Here is a 23,577-nt window from a genome sequence, read left to right on the forward strand (position 1 = left end):
AGGAAACAGTCACATCGAGGAACTTACACAGCAGCATGCTGTCACTGTGATCTGTACAGTGTTGCGCCCTGGCTGACACACTTGCTTTAGATACAAGGGCTTGTGGGAGGTTTTGTTGTCACCTCTTTCAATGGACAGAGGAGTTGCATTAACACTGACCTGATGAAAATGAAGAAGAGAGAAGAAGAGAAAACGTCAACAAAATCCTGGCAAATTAATTACCACCTTTAGAAGATCCCTTCTAAAGGTGGTAATTAAAGTTGAAATGTGGGGACAGTTACCTCTTCAAAATGTTATCTCAAGAACTGTTTATAATTAGTCACAGGAAACCAAACCAATAAATACAAAACATATCCAGCTATCTCTATTATAGACCACTGAGTTTTAGACCATCAGTGTGATGACATTTTTTAATTCAAAGTCAAAGTTTCCCCTTTCATATCCATTCAAATGCCTCTTTAAGGGTTCAGACTTGGCTTTAGGTTTAAAGTAACAATTCGATTTAGGGTCAGAGTTTAGTGCTTAGTCTAATTGTTAAACCTAGGAAAAACAGACATATGAATGCACTGATAATAAATGTCGATACAAAAAGCCAAACATACATACCTGTGTGTATATTGACGTCCACAAATATATAACAGATATGGATGCTTACTTGCACAGAGGCAGGCCAGTTAGTGTTCATTTGTCTGTCTTCGTGGTGGTAACACTTAAACTGCAGCTCTAAATCTGGCCTGTGGAGGGAGACACAAAACAGCTGTCAGGGGAAAAGACTGGGTGGGGTTGTCAGACATTCTTCATTTGTTTTCTTTCTGCTGTTTTAAATTGCTCAGGAAGAGAGCAATTTATTTTCATATCACACCACAGTCAAGCACAGTGTCCCTCAAATATTTTCAAAAAGAACCTATAACATTTTTTTCTTTTTTTCTGTCATATCCTGGACATGCACAAGTAATCTATGTAAGCCAAAGCTCAGGCTTCAAACTGTTCCAAACACTGTTTCTCACTTTGTTCTGCTCTCGTCATGTGACTGCAGTGTCAGTCTTTATACCTCATCATTAGTGTTTTGTAGACAGAGTCTCGCAGATGGAAGGCATGGTTGCTGACAGCCAGGTTGTGCTCCAGTCTGAAAGGCTCCAATACTACACCATCTCGTACAGGGAAAGTCAGACGCAGGTCGTCACTGGGGTTACCTTGAATGGAAAGTTGCAGTTTCTGATGCATCACTGAATTCAAGGTCTATCTGGTGCCTTGACAGACAACTGAGGCAAGAGGTTGTGATCCCATTTTTTCAAATAAAACAGACACTTTTGTTTATGCCTAATTTTATCCTGAGAGGAGTCTGAAAGAAAACAAAAGTAACTGTACCTTTTTAGATGAATACTAAAAACCTCTGACCTGCACGTGTTCTCATTTACATTTTTTTGTGATCAGTTGTTCTTTTGTGGATACAATGTTTGTGACTCAATCAATTTTTAATTAAACATTTTGATGTTTGTTTGTTTTCTCAATTGTTAATTATTCTTCTACTCTGTTATTAACACTGTGAGAGCTGAGGTAGAGGCAAGTTTTCAGTGCCATTCATCACAAGATTAAGGAAATGCTACAGAGCCTAAATTCAAGTAATTTGTTATTTCCAGTCAAACTTCATCTGTATATCATCTTTAGCAGTGTACTTACTCTGTGGCAGCTGAGTCTCACCTGTAACGGGCTGCTGGGTGTTGATGTTGGCTTTGGTTTCTGTTGTAAGGTAGGGGGGTTTGGTTTCCTGGCCTGGAGAAAGGTAGGGAGGTATGGAGGTCCCCGGTGTCATTGGAGGGGTAGGATTCCCTCCCATTGGTGAGGTGGGATACCCAGGAAGCACCCCACCCCGAACTGGCTGAGAGACGAGGATGAGGAATATTTAGAGCATCAAACCTAACTAAAAAGTATTTTCGGCACTTGACTTGTTCCACATTTTGTCATGTTACAACCTTATTACTAAATGGATTAAATCGATCCTCTCTACATGCACAACCCTATCTAATTTAAGCACATGTTGTTCTTTAATTTAAGTACTTTAACTTAAGTGCATTAGAAAAGTTCAAAAAGCATCCAGGACAGAAAGAACTGCATTACACTTCAGAACAGAACTTCGGCTATTTGTAAGTACCTGTACAGACAGCATGCTAATGCTAAGCTAGTCAAGAACCCTGAGTAATATTAAAGCTGACTGAATTCTAACCTCAGCAGCCAGATGCTGAATTTCAACAGGCAACAAAAGCATGAGCAGTCAGGCTGCAGCCTGAATACCTTTCTACCTGTTCATGTTTCTACAGTAGAATCACTGCGGTGATTGCTTTGAAGTCTCTTTGTACTGGTTTTCTTCTTTACTTTATACTGTTAGCTTGTGTAAATACTGAGAGAAAAATCATGTGTGCCCTCATTAGGATAGGGATTTGTGTTAGTGTGTGGCACTGTAGCCTATAGATTCATATTGTTAAATGGTAATTATGAGACAGTGATTTTCAGATAATTTTACAGAGAACCATGAAAGTAATGTAACGAGTAGTGACACAAATTACTTCCTTCAGTGTGTAATTAAGTAACTACTGCATAACTTACAAAAATTTCTCTTTGTAATATGTGTAATAAATTTTTGGAGTAACAACCTCAACATCGATCATAACAAACAGGGGCAACATCTCCATCACGCACAAAAATTTGACAGCATGCAAATAATTGCACGACTGTAATGACTTTCATATGTTGTTCTTAAATCAGAGTTGGTGAGAACCTAATGCGAACTGACAAGGAATCAAATCTAAAAGTGATATCGATAATGGAATTAAAACTACTAAATTCTTATCAAATTATATGTTGCCCCATGATGAACATTAGATACTGTAAGCAGTAGAAAACTAGCTTCTGCTTTACAATCCTCACACAGTCCTGCAACCAAACATCACGACTTCTAAGTAGAATGAATCAAAAACAGCATGAATTAAATTCAAACATTAAAAAATACTTAAACTTCTAATTTTTAGATATTAAAATCTTCATAAAATATAGGAAGCCATAGAATTTTAGTATAACAAAACTAAGAGAAAGTGAGCTTAGTGTTCAGTGTTGACAGCATGGGGTGAGTGCATGGAGGACTTACCCCGTTCACTGCAGCCTGTGTGAAGGCATTGTATCCTCCTGGTCCTCCAGTTGCCATGCTGCCCTGACCATTGAAAGGCTCTGACTGAAGACCACAGAAACCAAACATGACATTGAGTACCAGGTATGTCGACACAAAGATGTGGAGAAAACACATCTGCAATGAATGCAATTCTTTTGTTAAACCCGTTGGATGAAAGGTGAGAGTCTGCACTTCACTCACATTGTATTAATTATTAGGGTCCAAGCACAAAATTGTGAAGGCCCTACTCTATCTACTCTGTGAAACGAATAGAATATTTAAAAGCCTAAACATACTCAAAAACGAATTCAATTTTGCACATGCATCAAAACTGGTGAAAATGTCTGCATTTTACTGGTTTTGGGACATGGACAGAGCAAAATAACTCCGTAGTGACCACTAAAAAATTGCAAAGAAATGAGCCCACATGCTGTATTTCATGTACATGTATGAAATTTGGCAGACATGTAGCATCTATAGACACACAAAAAATCCTCTAGGAGTGATACCCTAAACCCAAAAGGAAGTCTACCATTTTGAATCGAAGATAACAAATTTTGGCACCACTTTTATCATTTCAACTTGGCAAATTTAAATGTTTTGCCATGAAGCACGAAACTGCTGTAACTCAAAGACACATTGTCCAACATAACACTGTCTCTCCTAAGCTTCTCGGGGGTCATGAGAGTCCAGAAATGAACACATTGATATGTCAAATCTCAGCAAAAGTTGGAGTGTCACCTAGTGGGAACAGGAAAAGTCATGTAATATACTTTGAAATACTGGTTGACCAGAGTCACGTCAAATCCAAATAAACATCAGACCTTGATGACGCTTCAGTGTGAACACTTTTATTTAATGGCACACCCTGGGGTGGCTGTAGCTCAGGTGGCAGAGCAGATCAGCCACTAACCAGAAGGTCGGTGGTTTAATCCCAGGCTGCTCCAGTCTGCATGCCAAATATCCTTGGGCAAGATACTAACCCCATGTTGCTCTCCGATGCATCCATCGGAGTGTGAATGTGTATGAATGTTAGATACTTAGCACTTAAGCTTAGAAGTGCTTGTGTGAATGGGTGTGATTGGGTGAATGAATTAGTTGTATAAAGCGCTTTGAGTGCTCAGACAGAGTAGAAAAGCCCTATATAAGAACCAGTCCATTTGCCATTACCATTTACCCTGATGTAATGTCTCAAGGTGTAGAAAAAAGTCTCTTGGAACTATAGCCCAAACCGAACAGGAAGCCAGCCTTTTTAATTTAAAGTGAAATTTTGGCTGCAAATTTTGTATATTTGTTGCCAATTTCAGGCAAATGGAGGCAAGTTTTTTTTTAACAGACTCCTTCAAGGGATTTCATCTGCTCAACATGATATTTGGTTAGTGCAGGACCCTCCTGGACATGCGCCAGGGTGTCAGGCTTGGATGCTTGTACCTTCATCCATCCATCCATCCATCCATTCGCTTCCGCTTATCCTTTTCAGGGTCGCGGGGGGCGCTGGAGCCTATCCCAGCTGTCATAGGGCGAGAGGCGGGGTACACCCTGGACAGGTTGCCAGTCTGTCGCAGGGCCAACACACAGGGACAGACAACCATTCGCACTCACATTCATTCGCACATTCACACCTAGTGACAATTTGGATTATCCAATTAACCTATCCCCACAAGCTGCATGTCTTTGGACGGTGGGAGGAAGCCGGAGTACCCGGAGGGAACCCACGCAAACACGGGGAGAACATGCAAACTCCACACAGAAAGACCCCGGCCTGATGTTGGAATTGAACTCAGGACCTTCTTGCTGTGCGGCAACAGTGCTAACCACCGTGCCACCGTGCTGCCGCTTGTACCTTCAATTTTGTTTAAAATCCACTTTGGTGTTATATAGAGGCAAAACTAGACTCTAAATAGTTCATCTTTATAACTGAATAAACTTCAGTTAGTTATTTTAACAAAAACAGCCAAGTGGTTTCAATTGTCCTCTCATTTCTGTTTTGTAAAAAATAAATAAATTGGTTCAAGTAGACAAAGCACTCGCCCTAGACTGCAAGACCAGACTGACCAACCTGTGACTACAAGACCTATGACTTAATGCCCCACACCTGGACTGAAGGACAATGGAATGTCATTAGGACTGGAGAAGTGTAGTCACATGGTAACAAAGAGAGGGAAGGTAGTCAGAACTGAGGGGATCGTACTACCAGCAAGCAAAATTGCAGACACTAAAGACAGCTACAAATTTCTGGAAATCCCACAGGTAAATGGACACCACAAGAGGCCACTAGGAAAGCTGCAACCACCAACTACACAGATGGTCAGAGAAATCCTGAGGAGATAGCTGAACGGTATGAACAAGATCTGGGCTATCAACATCTACCTGCTGCCCGTGATCAGGTACCCTGTTGGGATAATAAGCTGGCCAAAAGAGGAGATAGAAGCCACTGACATCAAGACGAGAAAGCTCCTGACCATGCCTGGAGGGTTTCACCCCAGTCCAGCACCCTGAGACTGTACACTAAGCGGAAGGAAGGAGACCAGGGCATAGTGAGTGTCAGTACCACAGTCCAGGATAAGACAACAGACATCCACGAGTACATCAGGAAGATGGCTATAACTGACCACGTGCTCAGTGAGCAGAAACCCAAGAAAGAGGAGCAAGAGAAACCATACCATGCATTGTATGTACTAGGGCAGTCACAAACAATTATTTTGATAGTTGACTAGTAACAGGACACTGGAGTAAATTCTCTACCATTTCACACTTCTGTTTGACATTTATTCAGCTGTGTAAAAACTATATCTTTAATCTCAGCCAAACCAATTTACTCAGGAACAAATAAAACACGCCAAACAATAACATTTTAAAATTATCTGAGTGACTTATATATCATGTTCAACCTGAGTAGAGTAAAACGGCGGGGGGTTTGAAAATGATGTGCCGGGAGTTCGCTGTTCTCGCCGGCTCTAGTGAGCCTTCAACCCTCTAGCTATCGATGGGTCTCCGAAAACGTCGGCGCACTTTTGCAAATATGTGATGTCTTGATAAACCGAGCAGATGTTTGACGTTTACACAGCTACATTCTCGCCTGAAAATATGTTAAAAGTTTATTTTGTGACCCAGAAAGAGTAATAAGAGCAATATTAAAACTAAATAGCTGCCGCCATTGTTGCAAACTGGAATTGGCTGGGCTGCGCTATGAATTCTGAGATTGGTTGGGCCACGAAGGATACACCCGACCCATCCTTCAAATCTGGGGAAATGAAGGACGCATTTTTCGGCCGCATTTGGGGGAGTCTTCGAATTTGGACAGGCTTCACCACATCGCTGTAACATAATTGGCCTACAAATGCGGGCACAGGAGGATGCAGCCGCTAAATTTGGACAGCTATGAAACCGGACACTGCTTCTAGGGCTGGGTATGGTCACTGATTTCTAGAATCGATTCGATTCCGATTCACAACGTCCCGAATCGATTCAATCCACGATTCGATTCAATTCGATTCGGGGAAATTTTGCCTCAGACACTCAGAAATATTATAATTCAGATCATGCATCAGTACATTTCCATACTTTTATATCTATAAAAAGAAAGCTGACACTTGCAAGACTTTGTCAAAGGTGTAAGCATCACAGATGCCTTTGTGTCAAAGTAGCTGAGGATAAAACACAGAAAAACGATTTTATAAAAACATTCTGCAGTAGATCAAAAACGAAAGAAAACCATTAATCAACATCTGAACATTACCTGATGCTGCTGACGTGAAGCAGGGCAAAGTTATAGAGGTTTTAAAGACACAGCTAAGAGTTTTGCTATTTTGCATAATTTTAAAAAGTTTACATTTGTTCAGAAGCCTATTGAACAACAGAAATGAGGCTTTTTTTCCGGAAGTAAGTAAAAGGAGACTTGTGCGTAATAAGCAAGCGAATAATGCAGAAAACAGATTTTTAGACGGGAAATTGTTCTTGAAGTGTACTGTGAGAGAGAGAGAGAGAGAGAAAGCTGTGCATGAAGTGTGATTTTATCTCGGTGGAAGCAAAACAGCAAAAGTAAGAGGAAATTCATGACGATGTTTATGTGAAGGGTAGTTTGGATCTTTTTTTGCTGCTGGTTCAGCCAATATTGTTTGGAGAGAGATAAAACCTACAGCTTCAGAATCTAGCGCAAAAAGGACGTAAACACAAAGCATGGACCCGCCGAAACATTAGAATCAGCGAGCTGTCGGCTTTCATCCTGACTGTGTCCGTGCCATCGGGTGAGAAAGGCGACATCTCGCTGATTCTGATGCGTCAGCGGGTCCGCGCTTTGTGTTTACGTCTTTGTGCAGAATCCGTGTACCTGCTCTCATTTATTGTTTTAGCTGTTTCGTGGTTGTTGAAATTTTGTGAGGTTTAACCTGAGATTCTGGCGTTTTGGGCAAAATAAATTTATATTAAAAAATCGATTCAGGATTTTAATGAATCGATATCACGTTATCCAAGCTAGAATCGATTTTAATCGATAAACTGATAATCAAAACCCACCCCTAACTGCTTCTGCTTCTTCTTTTTCGGGGTTTAACGGCAGCTGGCATCCCTGGACATGCAGTGCTGCCATCTTCTGTTTTGGTCCGTTATTACACTCTTAAATCCTACTACTTATTCCTGTGTCTTTCGGGATCTTACAAAGCTTCAAACGACGCCTCGACTATTAAATTAGTCGTCTGCAATTTTAATAGTCGACGTAATCGTGACTAGTCGACTAATCGTGGCAGCCCTAATATGTATCACCGGCTAGCTAGCTAGTGGATCTAAGAGCAGACCACAGCAACCTCCCCGAGCAGGTTTCAGTAACCATTACAATGGCAGACATCCAAGAAAGGGTCTCCAGTATGAAGCACTGGACAACACCAGGCCCCAACATGATTCAGCCTACTGGCTGAAGAAGCTGACTGCGATCCATGAGCATCTGGCAGTACAAATGAACCACCTGCTAGTTGATGAGAGAGACCCAGGCTAACTGAAAACCAGACAGTTCTGATTCCCAAGGACCCCCCCTAGAAGGTACTGGCATCATCTAACTACCAGCCAATAACCAATATTCTAGATATAGTTGTGCCAGGTGAAATAGTTTCAGCATCTGCTTTTATTCTGTACATTACAAGTTTTATTTAGGAAATTATAAGATAGTCAAATATCCTTAAAAATTATGTTAATCTCAAACATCCCAAAGCTGCTTGGCTCTGTTTTGTGGTCACCTTATAATACTGAGGAGGATTGGGCTGTCCAGCTCCAGGGGAAAACTGTGCTGGATTGTGTGATCCAGCAGAGTAGTGTCCCACGTGAGGCATCCGGCTGGAGAGGTAAGAGGGTGAGGTGGCGCATCTCTGCTGCGAACCAGAGGGGTATTGCAGAGGCTGGTTAGTGTACCCTGACATCCCACCAGAGCCATACTGTGGTCCAGAAAAACCCTGGAAAAAGACAGAGACGGTAAAGTGGAATTAGAGCTGTTTAATCCATAATTTAAATGGGAAAGTATGATATTGCATGAGTTTCCAAGTAAGTATCTAATTCTTTCTGCCTTTTGAATAAACCAAAATAGGACAGATGAGAGGTAGTTAGCACTGTTGCCTAACAGAAGGTCCTGATTTTGACTCCACCATCTGACCAGGGCCTTTCTTTGTGGAGTTTGCATGTTCTCCTAATGATTTCGTGGGTTCTCTCCGGGTACTTTGGCTTCCTCCCACGGTCCAAAGACAATTAGTGAGGATAGGAAGTGAAATGATGTTTTTAACTGGTGACTATAAATTGCCCACCGGTGTTAATGTGAGTGCAAATGGTTGTCTCTTTGTTAGCCCTGTGATGGATTGGCGATCAATCCAGGGTGTACCCTGACCCTTGCCCTATTGTAGCTAGAATATGGTAGCTACCCCACCCCACCCCAAGTCCCTGATAAACATATACAGAAAAAAATAGATGGATGGAGGACAATATACTATAAAATAATTTGAGTTTGGGATCACAGACCTCGGAATGGAAAGGCCGTTTGAGTCCTTGTTGTCCGCCTGGATAGCCTCCTTGATGAGGAATCCTCTGAATATGCGCAGGGTGAGAAGGATACAAGCCTCCGGTGGAAGGTGGAAGTCCAGACCTTGAAGAGATCATCCCGCCAGGGTTCATCCCTGGTGGGCCACGGGGGCCCGCATGAGATAGGAATTGGGTGCTGTAAGAGGATGTTCCGCCCAACTGAAAAGGAAAGGAGAAAAAAACAAAAATGTTAAAAAGTTAACTGGATCTTTTCCACAGCATTGACAGCTCACAGAGTTCAGTCACAGCGAGTCAGGGTCTGCATTTATTAAGCAACTCAGAGCTGTGAAAGTTACTTTTGCCCAGTCGCAGTTTTGGTAGTTGAAATAAATACAACCTGTAACTTAAAATGGGAATCCCATTTAACTTAAGTCTAATCAATATCAATATAGTGCTGTGGATCAAAAGACCCCTTCCTGATGTTTTGTTTTGGGGTTTTTTCCATATTTGTCACACTTTCAGATACAGTATATTTTTCAGATTATCAAACAGTGTTTAATATTAGACAAAGATAACCCAAGTAAATAAAAATTGCATTTTTTAAAAAAATTTAAAGTGTATTTTTTAAGGAAAATAAGCTCAGTATTGCTCAGCCTATCAAAATTACTCCAAGTGTAATTAAGAAGTCACACAAGTCTCATAAGAACCCAGAACAACATCTAAAAAACTGCAGGCCTCAGTTAGGTATGATGATTCAACAATGACAAAATATTAACGGATTGCAATTTTTGCTCAGAGTTTCAATGTAAAAATCACTGCTGACTAAAAAGAACTGTCAGGTTCATCTCACATTTGCCAAAAAAAAAGTATCTTTGTTGTTCCCTGAAATTTGGGGAAAATATTCTGTGGATTGCCAAGACAAAAGCAGAACTTTTCTGAAGACTTACAACCCATTACATTCAGCATGAATCAGTATTTCAGAAAAAGTACATCATACCAACAGTCAACCATGATGGTGGTAGTGTGATTCTCTGTGACTGCTTTACTGCTTCAGGATCTGCACGACTTGCCATAGCTGATGTAATCATGAATTCTGCTCTCTACCAGAAAATCCTGAAGCTCAAACACACTTGAGTCATGCACCAGAAGTATCTTAAATACACAAGTCAACATCTGAATGTTTCAAAAACACACCACAGTAGGTAAATTAAAACAATTTGCAAGGAAGAGTGAGCCAAAATTCCTCCACAGTAATGTTAAATACTTATTGCAAATACTTGATTGACATGTATGTCTGTTTAAGCTAAAAGAGGATGCACATGATCACTGCCTGCTGCTCTCTTTGTGCTTTTGTGCCTTCATTAATAACTTCAGAGGAAATTATAGGCAGAGAGTGGGACATGTAACAGGTCCAACCTTGGATGCTAAAATTATCTGAGTCAAAAATTTGGCAATCAGGATCAACACGAACAAGTTGAAACTAGAGCTGCAACTACCAGAAACATCTGGTAACATCCAACGCAGAGTTCAGATGTTCAACTCACTATCATTTATGGAAAATAAAATCAGCTAATTACATCAAATGATTGCACCTGAACCATGAAAGCTATGTGCAGCTTCTCCCTTTTCTCTTCTTGCATGCCTCCCCTAACACAAAGAGATGCACATATTTTTCTCAGAGACCTTTACCTGGCCATAGCTCAGCTCCTGGTTCTGTTTTTCCTGTATTGCTGCAACAGTCGCTGTAGCAGTGGCAGTTGCTGTGGCAGCGGCGGCAGCAACAGCAGCAGCAGCAGCCTGAGTGAAATCTGAGGGTGGACGAACGCCTAGACCGGCACCTCCACTGTTTCCAGAGTAACTGTGGGGAGAGAAAGGAAAACTGGGAGATGAGTGGGATTAGTAAACTACACATAACTATGTGACGTTTTGTCACTAGCATGAGTCAGAGTCGTGGGTGAGAGCAACCATATTACATTACATGCATGTAATTAAAAAAAGCATTTCAGTCCTAACCACTAGAGTCAAAACAAGATATTTATATTTGATATGGCTCTGATTTGGGAGATCACCCTCTTCCATCTGATATATGAAGAGCCTGAGGCAGAAAAAACTATAGCAGGGAATCAAAACAAAACAGAAATGGAAAGAAAGAAATGTGGTGGGCTGCATAGCTGTTTGCAGTTGTTTAGCAACTGTGGGCAAGAAATATTTACTGAGAAGGTTATGTAAAAGGTTACTAAATGCAGGACCTATCTCTCATGATGACCTTCTGTACCACAGTTAGACCAACTATCATCATTCCAGTGTTAACTGATGTTGGCTTCCAGCCTACTTCTTCAACTGTTTCTAAGGTTACTTTGGCAATGATAAAGATGAGTTCAGTTGCTTACGGTGATATTGGTAGTCGGACAGTATAAAACCATCTCTATGGGATGTAGTCAGCAAGCTAGGGGAGTTGTGCCTGTGTAAATAGTCAGTACTAAAATACACATGATTTCTTTGAATGTTCATTTTCCAGGGTGGAATGACTGTACAGCATATATCTTTAATGACTTTCAAGGTAAAATGTATGCATACATACATTCACTTACATCTTTTTAATAATTGGTGTTGAAGGATCTACAATGTCTTTTAACTTGACATGAAAAAGCATATTAACCTATTAACTGGTGATCATAATTTACTACAACTAGTAGTTTCTCTTTGCCTTTTCTCTGAGCATAAAAAAATGTTGTTTCACAGCACCAACTAGACTGGCCAATAATCAGAACAATAGGATAGCATACCTTCCACTGTAGGCGGAGGCTGGGTTGTAAGCAGTGCTGGGACGTCCATACATGACTGGCTGGCCATAACCTTTCGAGACAGGATCTCCATATGACTGCTGACCTATGAACTGGGAGCCCATCCCAGGACCCATACCAGGGCTACCACCGGGCATCATGTGACTGCCAGAGCTATCGCCAGGGCCCATGGGTGCACCAAACACCTACATAGGAATAGGAGGAATAATTTCACCCCAAACATTCATATAAACCATAAAGTGATGGGAAGATATGAAGGCAGACAAGGTGGTGGGAGAGACATTCATTAGACCAAAGTGTGGGCTTCCTAGGTTAACTCTTAACACTCAAACTGAAAGTTAAAGAGAGACAGTTTATTTTAAAATAATTAAGTAATTTTTTTACACATGTACTTCTAAGTAGACTCAAACATGTTTTGGTCTTTGGGACGAAACAGTATTTGTGAAAGTTATAACAGCACTGTAGGTTAGGAATAGGACATTTAACAATGAAATGTGGATGTAACTGTTGAGAGCAGCTCAACTTCAGCCATATCAGTGTCCTGAAAGTAAAAGTCTTTCAGAGAAAAGCAGCTAGCCCATTGATGACTTTATTGTTTTCTAATCTTTACTTTTCTAATAGTAGATTACGGGACATTTATGAAAGAAAGAAAAAAAATAAAAAAATAAATAAAGATGAAAAATATCGAGCAACACACTGAAACACTGGTGCTCGAGCAGCTCTCATATTGTGCAAGGCAAAATTACTGTTTTCGTCAAGTGATTCTGGTGGCTTTAAGGAGAGTAATAAAATTATTTTAGTCCCCTGTTGAACAGGGCTGAAAATCTCATACACAGTGTGCACTTACACCAGATTTTTCCTCTTTTTGGAGGGGCCGACATCCGTTTCGCTGCTGACCCCATCCACTACAATAAGCTTCCAAACAGGGGATTGCCTGACTGCCATCTATTTTAGTTAACAAACTGAATATGCACAAGTACCTCTTACAAAATCTAGCCCTTTTAGTAAAAGGAAATATTTCACTTCTAGATTCTCAGTCAGAATAGCAGCCCTTGATTTTATACTCTGAATTAAACCCAGGCTTTGTATATACTTCTGAAATTAGTCTTTTGTATAGTTACAGCCAACAGGAGGAGAACAATGTCCCAGGATACCCAGGATACCAAGTCATGTGTTACCTGATTGTGTGTGTGATTGGTCACACCCCACACAGTGGTTACTACAGAGAGAGATCCTGCGTGCTGATTGGTGCCTGGTTGCCAGGAGACTGGCTCATTTATGAAGGAGCCGCCAGTGCTGCAGGAGGATATGAATATGAGTTACTGGGATAGTTGTGGAGGTTCAGCAGAGGCAGAGAGAGCTTTCATCTAGATATCAATAACATTAAATGTCAGAATATCAGACATAACTTTATTATTTCCTAACGAAAATAGATGATGAAAACAGACCTTATTACAGCTCATTTTACTGCTGTAGCACAAGGACATGAGTAAAAGGTAATCATTGCACCTTTTACTTTGGCGAGCTAATGATGAACCATAACATGGTTTATTTATCTCACAGTTAAGGTTTCTGCTTCCTCCTTGCAAACCATTTACTGGAAAGGACAGCACCGGTCTCAGAGCACAATATTTAAAGGCTTACTGACACTGAAACCTTCAACACCATTATGGATGTTTTATTTTTAATATTTTTAAATTACTCTTCCATATTTTGGTAAAGACATAGAAGTTTAATCTGGAATTTGTTCACTTAATAATCAGATTCAGTATGTTTCTGTAACTTTTTTCCCCATTTTCCCCCTTTTTAACCATTACTGCTTGTTGTTGAGCTGCCTACACATTTCTTCCACTTCTTTCTGTAGTGAAACAGCAGTCATCAGGCTGTATGGCTGCACTCAATTAAGACTGTTTCGGCTTAAGCGAATCCAGATGCATCCAAAAAGACTGAACAGAAAACACTCTGGATTCCCTTTAATAGTTCAAACTGGAGGGAATTCAGTTATCTGCTTCTTTTTTCCTTTATTATTTACAGATCCATGCATCCAAGTTTTCTTCCTAGTCGGAGGTGCAGCACATACACTTACTGAGCATGTCTATAGTCAAAAGATTCTTCATCCATTCTCTATCATCTGCATTGATTTATATTTGCCAGCATGGTTCTGCAATTGGACTTCTCTTCCTCTGATTTTCCATGAATGCATGAGGAAAGGCCTGCAGGGGAACATCAGCTATAGCCAGCACAAAACAGACTCTGCTTATGAATGATTGTTTAACATGTAATGTTTATGAACTTTGTTAAATTAATAGTTCATAATAAAAATTATCATAATTTCATATGTGTTATGAATTTGTCTGCATAAAAACAGCAAAATGTGACCATGGAGTGCAGGAGGAGACAGAATGAAGAAGGGTTGATACTGGTCAGAATAGCTAACACACGCAGTGCACACTCCTATCGCTTGACACTACAAGTCGTGCAGCGCTGACTTCACTCTCCCTCTGAACCTGTGTCTCAAAAAAACATCTTCCCCATCAAGTGAGACGGCACTGATGAAACTGGAGATGACAATGTCCCTTTGAGGCATAAAGCCATAAAAGAAAGATTTTATATTGGGAATTTCACGATAAACCATACTTTCAAAATTCTGAAAAACATAACTATTTCTTTTATTGTACCAGGCGTAGTGTAGGTATCACAGACAACCAATCAGTTATAGACAAATCTGGTGTAAGACCTTTAAAAAGCTTACTGCAGGATTGCTCTCCAAAATCCAAAGAAAACTGATTTTGTCTATTTGAGCCTTGAAATGCTTGGGACGTTTGCTTGAAAATGAAAGTTATTTAAGTTATTCATATTTTAATTTTAGAAGATATGATGTGGAAAGAGTAGTTTTAAGAACACTTCAAACATACATAAAAATAATTTGAAAATTTTAATGAAACAACCAATTTGTATATTTAAATCATATTAAATAAATGAACAACTAATGGGAAAAATTTCATTCCATTATAACTTGTAGTGGCTTGACTAATAATGCAAGACTCATTCTTGCTTGGCTTAGCAGGTGAAGGGTCACATGATTCACCTGAGGACACTGAGCTTATGGTCACACTTGTGTGAGTGTGTGGATACCTTTGTGGAGGCAAGGAGGGTTTCATGCACTTGAGGAGGTTCATCGGAGTACCCCCACCATCCTCCAGTGGCAACCCTGAGACGCACAGAAAAAGACGAATACTCAAATCTCATTTGGTGCTGCAAACAGCAGCAATTTATCATCACTGTAGCCCGTACTCTGTGCACAAAGACAGTGCCGTCCCACTCTGAGCAACTCACTTTAATCTGTGTGTGTGTGTCACTGTGCACATCAAAATGTTAGCCTATCACTGACTGCTCTCTTGGCTCTGATACCTCGTCAAGGAGGGGGAGGGGTGCTGCGAGCTATATTTAGCCTGCTGATATCAAAAGAAATTTAAGAGAACAGAGAGGCACCGTCTTCTCTCAGAACACCAATGTACAATAGTCACTTACCGACACAAACGTTTAAAGCTTAAGCAGAATTTTTTCCTGTTATTTTTTTTATTTGAAGACAGAGATCACTATCAATTTGATTATTTCTGAATCCAAAACACAAGTGAAGCTAGTTGATCATTTAGAAAAAATCATAAGGATGAAAAGATGAAATATTTGCCGTTTAAAATATTTCAATTAGACAATTTGATGCTTTTCATTATTAAAAAAATGAAAAGCATTATTCAAAACAAAACAAAACATCAAATTTATTATTGCCTGGGTAAATAATTTGCTGTCACCCAAACATCTGATTATGGTAACACATCTGAACACACCTTATGTGTGAACATTATTTTACAAATAATAAATACATAAATAAATTTACAGTCATTTTAAAGATTAATCTAAAAGAAATTTTAATGAAAAAAAACACGAGTTAAACATTAACTCCATCAGCCAATAGGGCCCATAGTTATAAAAGGGCACCAATACAAAAGGTACTTCTTTTGCTTCCTGTGTTCAAAGGAGTCCAAACCCTTACAAAATGAACTCAAGCCATTAAAAGAATGTGAAGAAACAACCACTTTAACTTTATGTCCAGAACATCTCTGTGTTGTGTTTAAGTGACATCAATTTAAGCCAACCAGACTCTAAGCTCATGTAACTGGGGGACAATAGGGAACAGTGTATATTACTCTCCCAGTTGGTTGCTGGAGGTTTATGGTAGTGTGAAGTTGATTAAAAAGACATATATAGCGCTGTTCTGAGTTCTGATTTCTTTGATCACTAGCAGGTTGCCGTGTCCTTCCTACTATTCGGTGCCATTTCAAAGTTGTAATATTGTAGAAAAATGCTAGTGTTTTGAATATACAGTCAATTGATATTTCAGTTCTCTAAAAAATTTTGTCACTGTCTTTACTTGTGCAAATTTATTTTAAGAGGGCCTTAATAAACAAGTATTATATATATATATATATATATATATATATATATATATATATATATATATATAAAACACGATCCATTTTGAAGCATAGTGTATTTTCAATCCATGTCTTTTAGATTTAAAAGGAGCAGTTCACAGCTGAGTGTGAAGCAATGGGTATAACAATTAGCCCTTTCAAGTCTGAAGCCATGGTCTACTGGTTCAAGGACGAGGTGCTGCCCCAAGTGAAGGAGTTTAAGCATCTCATGGTCTTTCTGACAGACAGGTTGGGACTGTGGCTATAGTGATGCAGTACTGGTCTGCTATGGTAGAAAGAGAGTTCAGCGTAAAAGCAAAGCTACTGATTTACCGGTCAAACTATGGCCCGACCCTCACCTCTTGTCATGAGCTATGGGTAGTGACCCAAAGAGCAAGACTGCGTATCCAAGTGACAGAAATTAGGTTTTTATTAAGGGTGGCTTGCCTCTCCCTTAGCAATAGAGTGAAGAATGTATGACTTTCATCTCCTATAGACATGTCTGTCTGTAAAAGTAAAACTTTGAACTACCGTCTCAAGACCACTTCAGAAAAACTGCAAGAAAGTGTGGCTCCTTAGAAGAACAATATAAAGAAATAAGACTTTGTGTGATGAAAAGCTAAAAGCCTAAAACAACTCAATTATTTTTATTATGTAGCTAAAGCAAAATTGACATAACAGCTAATTATCATCCATGCAAATATAAATGCAATTTATATTTGCCAATATATTATTATACAAGAAAAAGGTCAAAATTACCTGATATTGGTACATCCGTAAAAGACACCCTGTCATATGTGACAAAAAAAAAGCATCAAACCTCCATAAATTGAAATGTCACATTTCTGCAGCTCTACTGTGCAGACAAATGTGACGCTTGGACCATTTTAATCTACACACACAGCATGTCTTAATTACAGTGTTCAAAAAAGGTTACACCACATGAGAACATGCAAGAACAGATTAAACTTGTTCTTTGACTTGGTCAATATATTAACACCGCTGCTTTTTTATTTGTGCCTTTTCCTCCTTTAATGACAGATGCTTTTTTCCCAGCACATTCTTCCTCACTGCTCTCCTCCTGGGTTCTCCCACTCAAGATTTTCTTTATCTGACAGTTACCAACTGACATGCTAATTTTCCAACATCAGAGCCTTGAACATCCCCTCCCACTGTATCTTTTCTCTGGCTTTCTATTTGCACTTTGTAGATTTAGGTCAGACACTTCATATTTTGTATAAAAAGAAAGAAAGAGAGAGTTGAATCTTGGATCATGTAACCACAATACTTGAATTCTCATTCATCAAAAAGCACTTCCAGCACTTTACAACTTATTGTTGTCTCATTACAGCTGGATGGCAAAAACCACACAAAAATAAATATGAAACATCTATGATGTCTAACTTTATCACAGGTTCAATATGAACACAACCAGCACAGACTACCTGTACAGAAATGACAAAATGATGTCTAGCAGCATTCCATTTCTCACCATATGTTCTTTGCTTCTCTGTTACTGTCAACACACTGCCAGCCAAAACACCAGAGCCACTCAATCAACTCACAACTGACCCTCTGCTCCTATACCTGCATTCCTGCTTTCCAGCTCCTGCTTTTAAGAAAGTTTTAAGAAAATTTCAGATGGTTTTTTTTTTTTTTTTTTTTTTTTTAATTTTTAAGCATAAATGCCTAAAATTTATAAATTTAAGCTTGCCAAATGCAAATAATTGCTGCTTTTCTGAAAATGTGCAAATTTGACTATTCAACAAAACACTATTAATCCATCACAAAAAATTAGAAACTGCAGCCCTATTTAACACTTCACTTCTCTCTCTCTCTCTCCCACACACACAACTGAAAAGAAAGTAAACCTCTGATGCAAATTCCAACAAAGCCACTTAACAATTTGACACACATTTGACTCCTAATTCACAGTATCTGAAAATCAAACTGTCTAGATTTTTTAGATAACTTGACCTCTGATCTTAACTTTGAGGTCAAGGTCTCTGGGACTTTGACCTTCAGATCAAGAACTGGAGACTTATGATACCTTTCAAAGCCAAAATTTTAAAAATGCAAAAAGCGCCACCCCTATACACTGATAAGAAAGAGATATATGTTCTGTTTTTGTTTTTTGTTTGTTAAATCTCAGTGAGCGGTATCATAAAGCTTCTTGTCTGTCAATTAGTATGTGCAGCCATCCTTTACATTACAGCCATCCTGTGGCCGCAGTCCAATATTGTCAATGAAAACTGTGCTTATTTCAGTTTCGCTAGAAAACTTATGCTCTCCATGTTTGGTGGACATAGCTTCAGTGATTTAGCATTGTCACAGATAAGTTTCCTCTACCTTGGATAACATGTGTGATTCAAAGATGGAAAATGAAAAAGTTGTTCTTTAGCACATCAGCAAGAAAGGTTCTGACAAGAGGGAGATGGGATGGAAGCTCTGACTGTGTCTTGTTCTAACAAAACAGGTAAGTTGAGCAAGTGCAGACTCAGCCAGCACTTTTAGATTACCATCCATCCACTTTCGCTTATCCGTTTCAGGGTCGCGGGGGGCACTGGAGCCTACCCCAGCTGTCATAAGGCGAGAAGCGGGCTAGACCCTGGACAGGTCGCCAGTCTGTCGCAGGGCTAACACAGAGACAGACAACCATTCACACTCACATTCACTCCTGCATTTACACCTATGGGCAATTTAGATTAATCAAGTATCCTATTGAATAGTTTACCATCTATCAGAATGTCTGAATATAATACTTTTGACCAACTGTTTGGCCAACTCCACCTTCATTTTTCATAATAATAATAGTAATCTGATGAGCCAGAAATTGATCACTGACAACCCACTCTACCAGCTGAGCCACAGCTTCTCAAAATGTAACCAACATTCAAAATAAACAGCCTATCATCGCAATCTCAGTGATTTAGCAATTAGTTTTTAAGATTTTTTTTTTTTTACTACATAAACTCCCAGATTGGGCATAGAGAATTGTTCAAATCTGCTGATATTAATACCAACTAAATTTCTGGTATTGTGACATTTCTTGCTCACAGTATCTGCCAATACAGAGCAGCAACCAAATACCAATGTTAAACTAATAAGCTGCAATCCTCACTGTGGTGAAGAGTAGGAATGGGAATCGAGAACCGGTGGTTGTGGAAAACCAGTTTACAGTTCCCTGCCTATTGACCCCACTAATCAGTTCTTGCACTCTCACTACAATCAGCTGATTTTACTTTGTGTGTCAGTGGAGGAAAATAAAGAGACATATGGATATTTATTTTTATTGCACAAAAGGACGAGATAAATGGTAAAGTGGAAAACGGCATCCAGGACAAAAACAACCGCATTATGCTGCTAACACAACTTTGGTTCTTTGCAAGCATCTGTGAAGACAGCATGCTAACGCTAACAAAAAATAAAAGTGATTATATTAAGACTGTATTAGGTAGAAGCGCGCTTCTAGTAACTTCAGCTTCACATTTTCATTGCTGATCAAATAAAGCTGGTAAGATAAGATACCAGTTTTCGCTCTAGTTGCTAAGCTTTCCTCTTGAAATAACAACTTTCAGACACAAATAGTTGTGTTATCCTGTCAAATTAACACCATAAATTATAATGTTACAGATGGACACGACTGATGTTTGCTGGGTAGCTCCAAAATTAAAATTAGCTTTTTATTATTAGCCATAGCCACTACTCACTAGCTTAAGTTAACCTTCAGCTGCAACCCTCAGAATTATCAGAGTTTAGGCCCAGAACTTGGAGTACACTAGCTTTTGAGCCCCTGAAACTACGCTTGTGGCTATCTAGTAACTACTAATAGTTAAGCAGCTAACATCAATGTGTACACTGGCCAGGTTAACCTTTATGAAAACTGTTTAATGCGACAATATTGTTTAAAAGGAAACTTTACTGACCTTTCCAAATTCCTCCTACTGTTGTTTATTGTTAACTACTTTAACTGGTAGTAAAGCGGGCTGTGTGTGTGTGTGTCTGCCTGTCTGCAGCAATCCTAGGTGAAGTTGTGGGCCAACTTTAACAAGAAATAATGCCTTCTGTTGTCTGTTTGTGTCTTTAGTATTAAAACAAATGCAGTGCCAAAACAAGCTAAAAGCTCATTATTCCCCTCATATATACCAACTGATGAAACAATTGATAAATTTAACTAACAAGCAACTTTGAAAACAAACAGTTGTCACTTCCAAGGGGAAAAAAAGGTCGAATCTTTGGTGTCAGCTTCCCAAATATCACCTACATCACATGTGACAACAACCTGAAAACATTTTGGACAGAAGTGTAGAGAAAAGCTCAAAGCTTTTTTTTCTTAAATGTTAAGCCTGTTGACTGGTATCAGAATAACAGAAAATAATATGGCATTTACCAGTGTGAGTGGTCTATAATAATTTGAAAAAAAATCTAAAAGAAAAAAATTTATTTCCACTGAACAATAAGGAAAACAAAAGCTGTTTTTAAACATTAATACTAGAGAAAAATTTCACAATCAGTGCACCCCTAATGAAAACAATAAGCTGCAGTCATAGTCCAGAGTACAAGGTGCAACTCAATCCTAAACAAACTTCACTCATGTTTTCTGTTTGTTTGGTTTTTTCTATCCTATATTATACTGTACTAGACTAGTTATTCCACTAGCCCTTTTTCCGTTAGCACACATACCTTAGGCATAAATACAATCCTAGACACAAGTAAAAAAAAGTGTTGAATTACATTCACTAAGTCACCAACTAGAATGTATGCCCAACTTCATCTTAAAAACTAAATAAATCAGGAAATAGCAGCTAAAAGTCTTCACCATAAATATTCATTTGAGCCTTTTCTGAACGTATAATGGGGTTAACAAAGGTAAGAATCTGTCTTTTCATGTCAACGCTGACCCAAAATAACAGTCTGTCTTCATGCCAGAACAACATGTTATTGTACCCCTCACACAATCCAGGAAGTCATGGCCAAGGAAAAACAAAACAAAAAAACAGGGCACTGGCTACCTCAGCTCAGAAATATATATCGCAACGCAACAACAACGACCACCTATGCCTATAAATGTCCCGAAACACCCAGTTAACGAAATGGACTGCAAATTAATGGTGACATACATTTTGACATGATAAGGTATAAGGTGATAATCAGAGCCGTGTACAACATGCAAATCAACACTAGCACTCAACTCAAGAGTATCGCAGTACAAACAAAACATGGGGCTGTAATGTACGTGCAGCAGAGCGGGAGGAAAAATCAGCAGCATAGATTGTGTGGAGGAGTTCAACCTCTGCGCGAGTGTGTAAGCGTCACTTTAAAAAAAAAAAACAAGATGAGAATAGCAGATGTTTTGTTTCACCGACCTGCCTGGACTGATGATCAAACTCCGAATGGCGATTTAAAAGCAAGGAAACGGTGGGGGAAAACAATGCAATAGTCCCGTATTGGTTAAAGCTGCAACGTGCTGTTGTGACCCTAGCAGCAAGTCCGTGTATCGCTGTCTTGTGAATGCCAGCAGAGAAGTGGAAACAGAGCTGTAGAGGGATGTGAACACGCCGCCGGTTGGCACCGTTAGCTAAATGGAGGATGCTTAGCTCGCGTTGATAAGTTTGTGTAACACTCTATGTTCCTACCCTAAACTAATTTCGAAGTGATTATTCACGCGATAATAAAAGCGCCTTACTAATTTCCTGGAACCGGTATTCCTGATAATAAGTGCCCGCAGAACTCACCCCGTATCTGCTCCAGCTGCCAGACAACGAAGCCGCTTGATTGTAGGTAGTTACGTTAGCTAAACAACGTTAGCTTAGCTACTAGTGTCGCAGTCGTGTCATTAAGACAAAGCTGCTTGATGGCCGTATTATCGAGCAGAGGCTAGTTGGGCGATTTATAATGCATTTTTGCAATTATCATTGCACACACACACACAAAGGTAAACTAATGTGTTTATATATTAACACAGCTATTCTCGTGTGTGTCAATACACACGATGACTCCAGCTGAGTCAATTACAATAGGTTTTTGCAGTGCGCTTTGGCAGGCAGAGAATGGCTGCTCTGTATACCTTGCTCATTGCTCAGTGACCCTCTAATATATTCATGAGATCACAGTCATTGTCTCCCACAGAGAAAGGCATTTTCACGTCCCTCCTCCTACAAGTCTGGCGGCTGAGTGACTGCAGACCAGAGCAGCAGGTCATTACACAAGAAAAGGAGCGATATTGCCTGTGTGTGTTGTGGCGAGAGGGGGGGGGGCATCATCGACCATGACGTCACCTACTAATGATCATTTATCTTTGATTCATGCACCATGCAACATGTGTGCTTTTCACTCATTCCCATCATACATGCACCTGCAATGCACATGTTTGACAGTATTGGCTCCTAGGCAGCATGCACACACACACACACACACACTAAGAAAAGGTGCGTATATCACTTGATGCCTGACAGTATTTTAGCAGCAGGGTCAGTGAGTGTTTTGGAGTCATTAGAGGTGTCTGCAGTGTCTTGCCAGAGGGCTAGTGCAGTGTGGAGAATAAAAAGTCCAGCTTGCCTGTATTTTTCCAGACCTCTGTTGCCCTGGAAACAGGTTCCCCGGATTTCCCATTTCTTCATTTTTCTCTACACTATCCATATTACCCCACCACCACCACCACCACCTCCACCTCTACACTTCATGCTGCAGCTGCCTTGCTGCTTCCTCCCCCCACAACCTGCCGCATAGTACAATCACATACAATTCCAGTGTACTGCAGTCACTTCACAATGTCAAAGAACACCTCCTTTCCTACACACATTCCTTTGCCTACACAAAAAAATCTGACAATGTATACGGCTGAAGGATTAAGCCCATTTTGAATGTGAGGCAGAAGAGCCATCCTTGCTGCAACAATCTGTGCTCGGGGAGGAATGAAAAAAGCTTGTTGATGGGGAGGATGAGGAGACAGAGGGTAAAGCAGTGCTAGCTACATACTCTGCCTTTGGTGAAAACACGTACTTCTACTTCTCTAAAACCATTCCTCTTCTCAAATTAATTATCCTCATGGGAGCATTCTGTAGCGTTAACACAGATGGTTATCCATACTGTACACACCTATTTCATAACTGTAGGCATCATTTGGAACATTCATGCC

General features: G+C 39.7%; 1 protein-coding gene across 6 annotated transcripts in view; it reads right to left on the reverse strand.

The window, feature by feature from the left end:
• The window catches only part of zmiz2 (zinc finger, MIZ-type containing 2), a 35,143-nt gene extending 12,537 nt beyond the window's left edge, over positions 1 to 22,606 (reverse strand). The window contains exons 1-12 of one of the 6 annotated variants that reach the window (XM_084936076.1): positions 22,507 to 22,606; positions 15,100 to 15,175; positions 13,143 to 13,260; positions 11,947 to 12,149; positions 10,850 to 11,018; positions 9,161 to 9,379; positions 8,392 to 8,604; positions 3,143 to 3,226; positions 1,702 to 1,879; positions 1,052 to 1,193; positions 656 to 734; positions 28 to 159 (exon numbers count right to left, since the gene is read on the reverse strand). In XM_084936076.1, coding sequence (XP_084792202.1) covers positions 28 to 159; positions 656 to 734; positions 1,052 to 1,193; positions 1,702 to 1,879; positions 3,143 to 3,226; positions 8,392 to 8,604; positions 9,161 to 9,379; positions 10,850 to 11,018; positions 11,947 to 12,149; positions 13,143 to 13,260; positions 15,100 to 15,143 — 1,581 coding nt within the window. In that variant the 5' untranslated portion in view covers positions 15,144 to 15,175; positions 22,507 to 22,606. Of the gene's footprint in view, positions 1 to 27; positions 160 to 655; positions 735 to 1,051; positions 1,194 to 1,701; positions 1,880 to 3,142; positions 3,227 to 8,391; positions 8,605 to 9,160; positions 9,380 to 10,849; positions 11,019 to 11,946; positions 12,150 to 13,142; positions 13,261 to 15,099; positions 15,176 to 21,805; positions 22,150 to 22,174; positions 22,477 to 22,506 lie in introns of those variants that run through there. The other 5 variants (XM_084936074.1, XM_084936075.1, XM_084936077.1 and 2 more) reach the window with 5 other exon arrangements.
• Positions 22,607 to 23,577: the final 971 nt, after the last annotated feature.

The sequence above is a fragment of the Perissodus microlepis genome, chromosome 7, assembly GCF_051167445.1.
Source record: "Perissodus microlepis isolate ML-2025 ecotype Zambia chromosome 7, ASM5116744v1, whole genome shotgun sequence".
In the NCBI taxonomy this organism is placed as follows: domain Eukaryota; kingdom Metazoa; phylum Chordata; class Actinopteri; order Cichliformes; family Cichlidae; genus Perissodus; species Perissodus microlepis.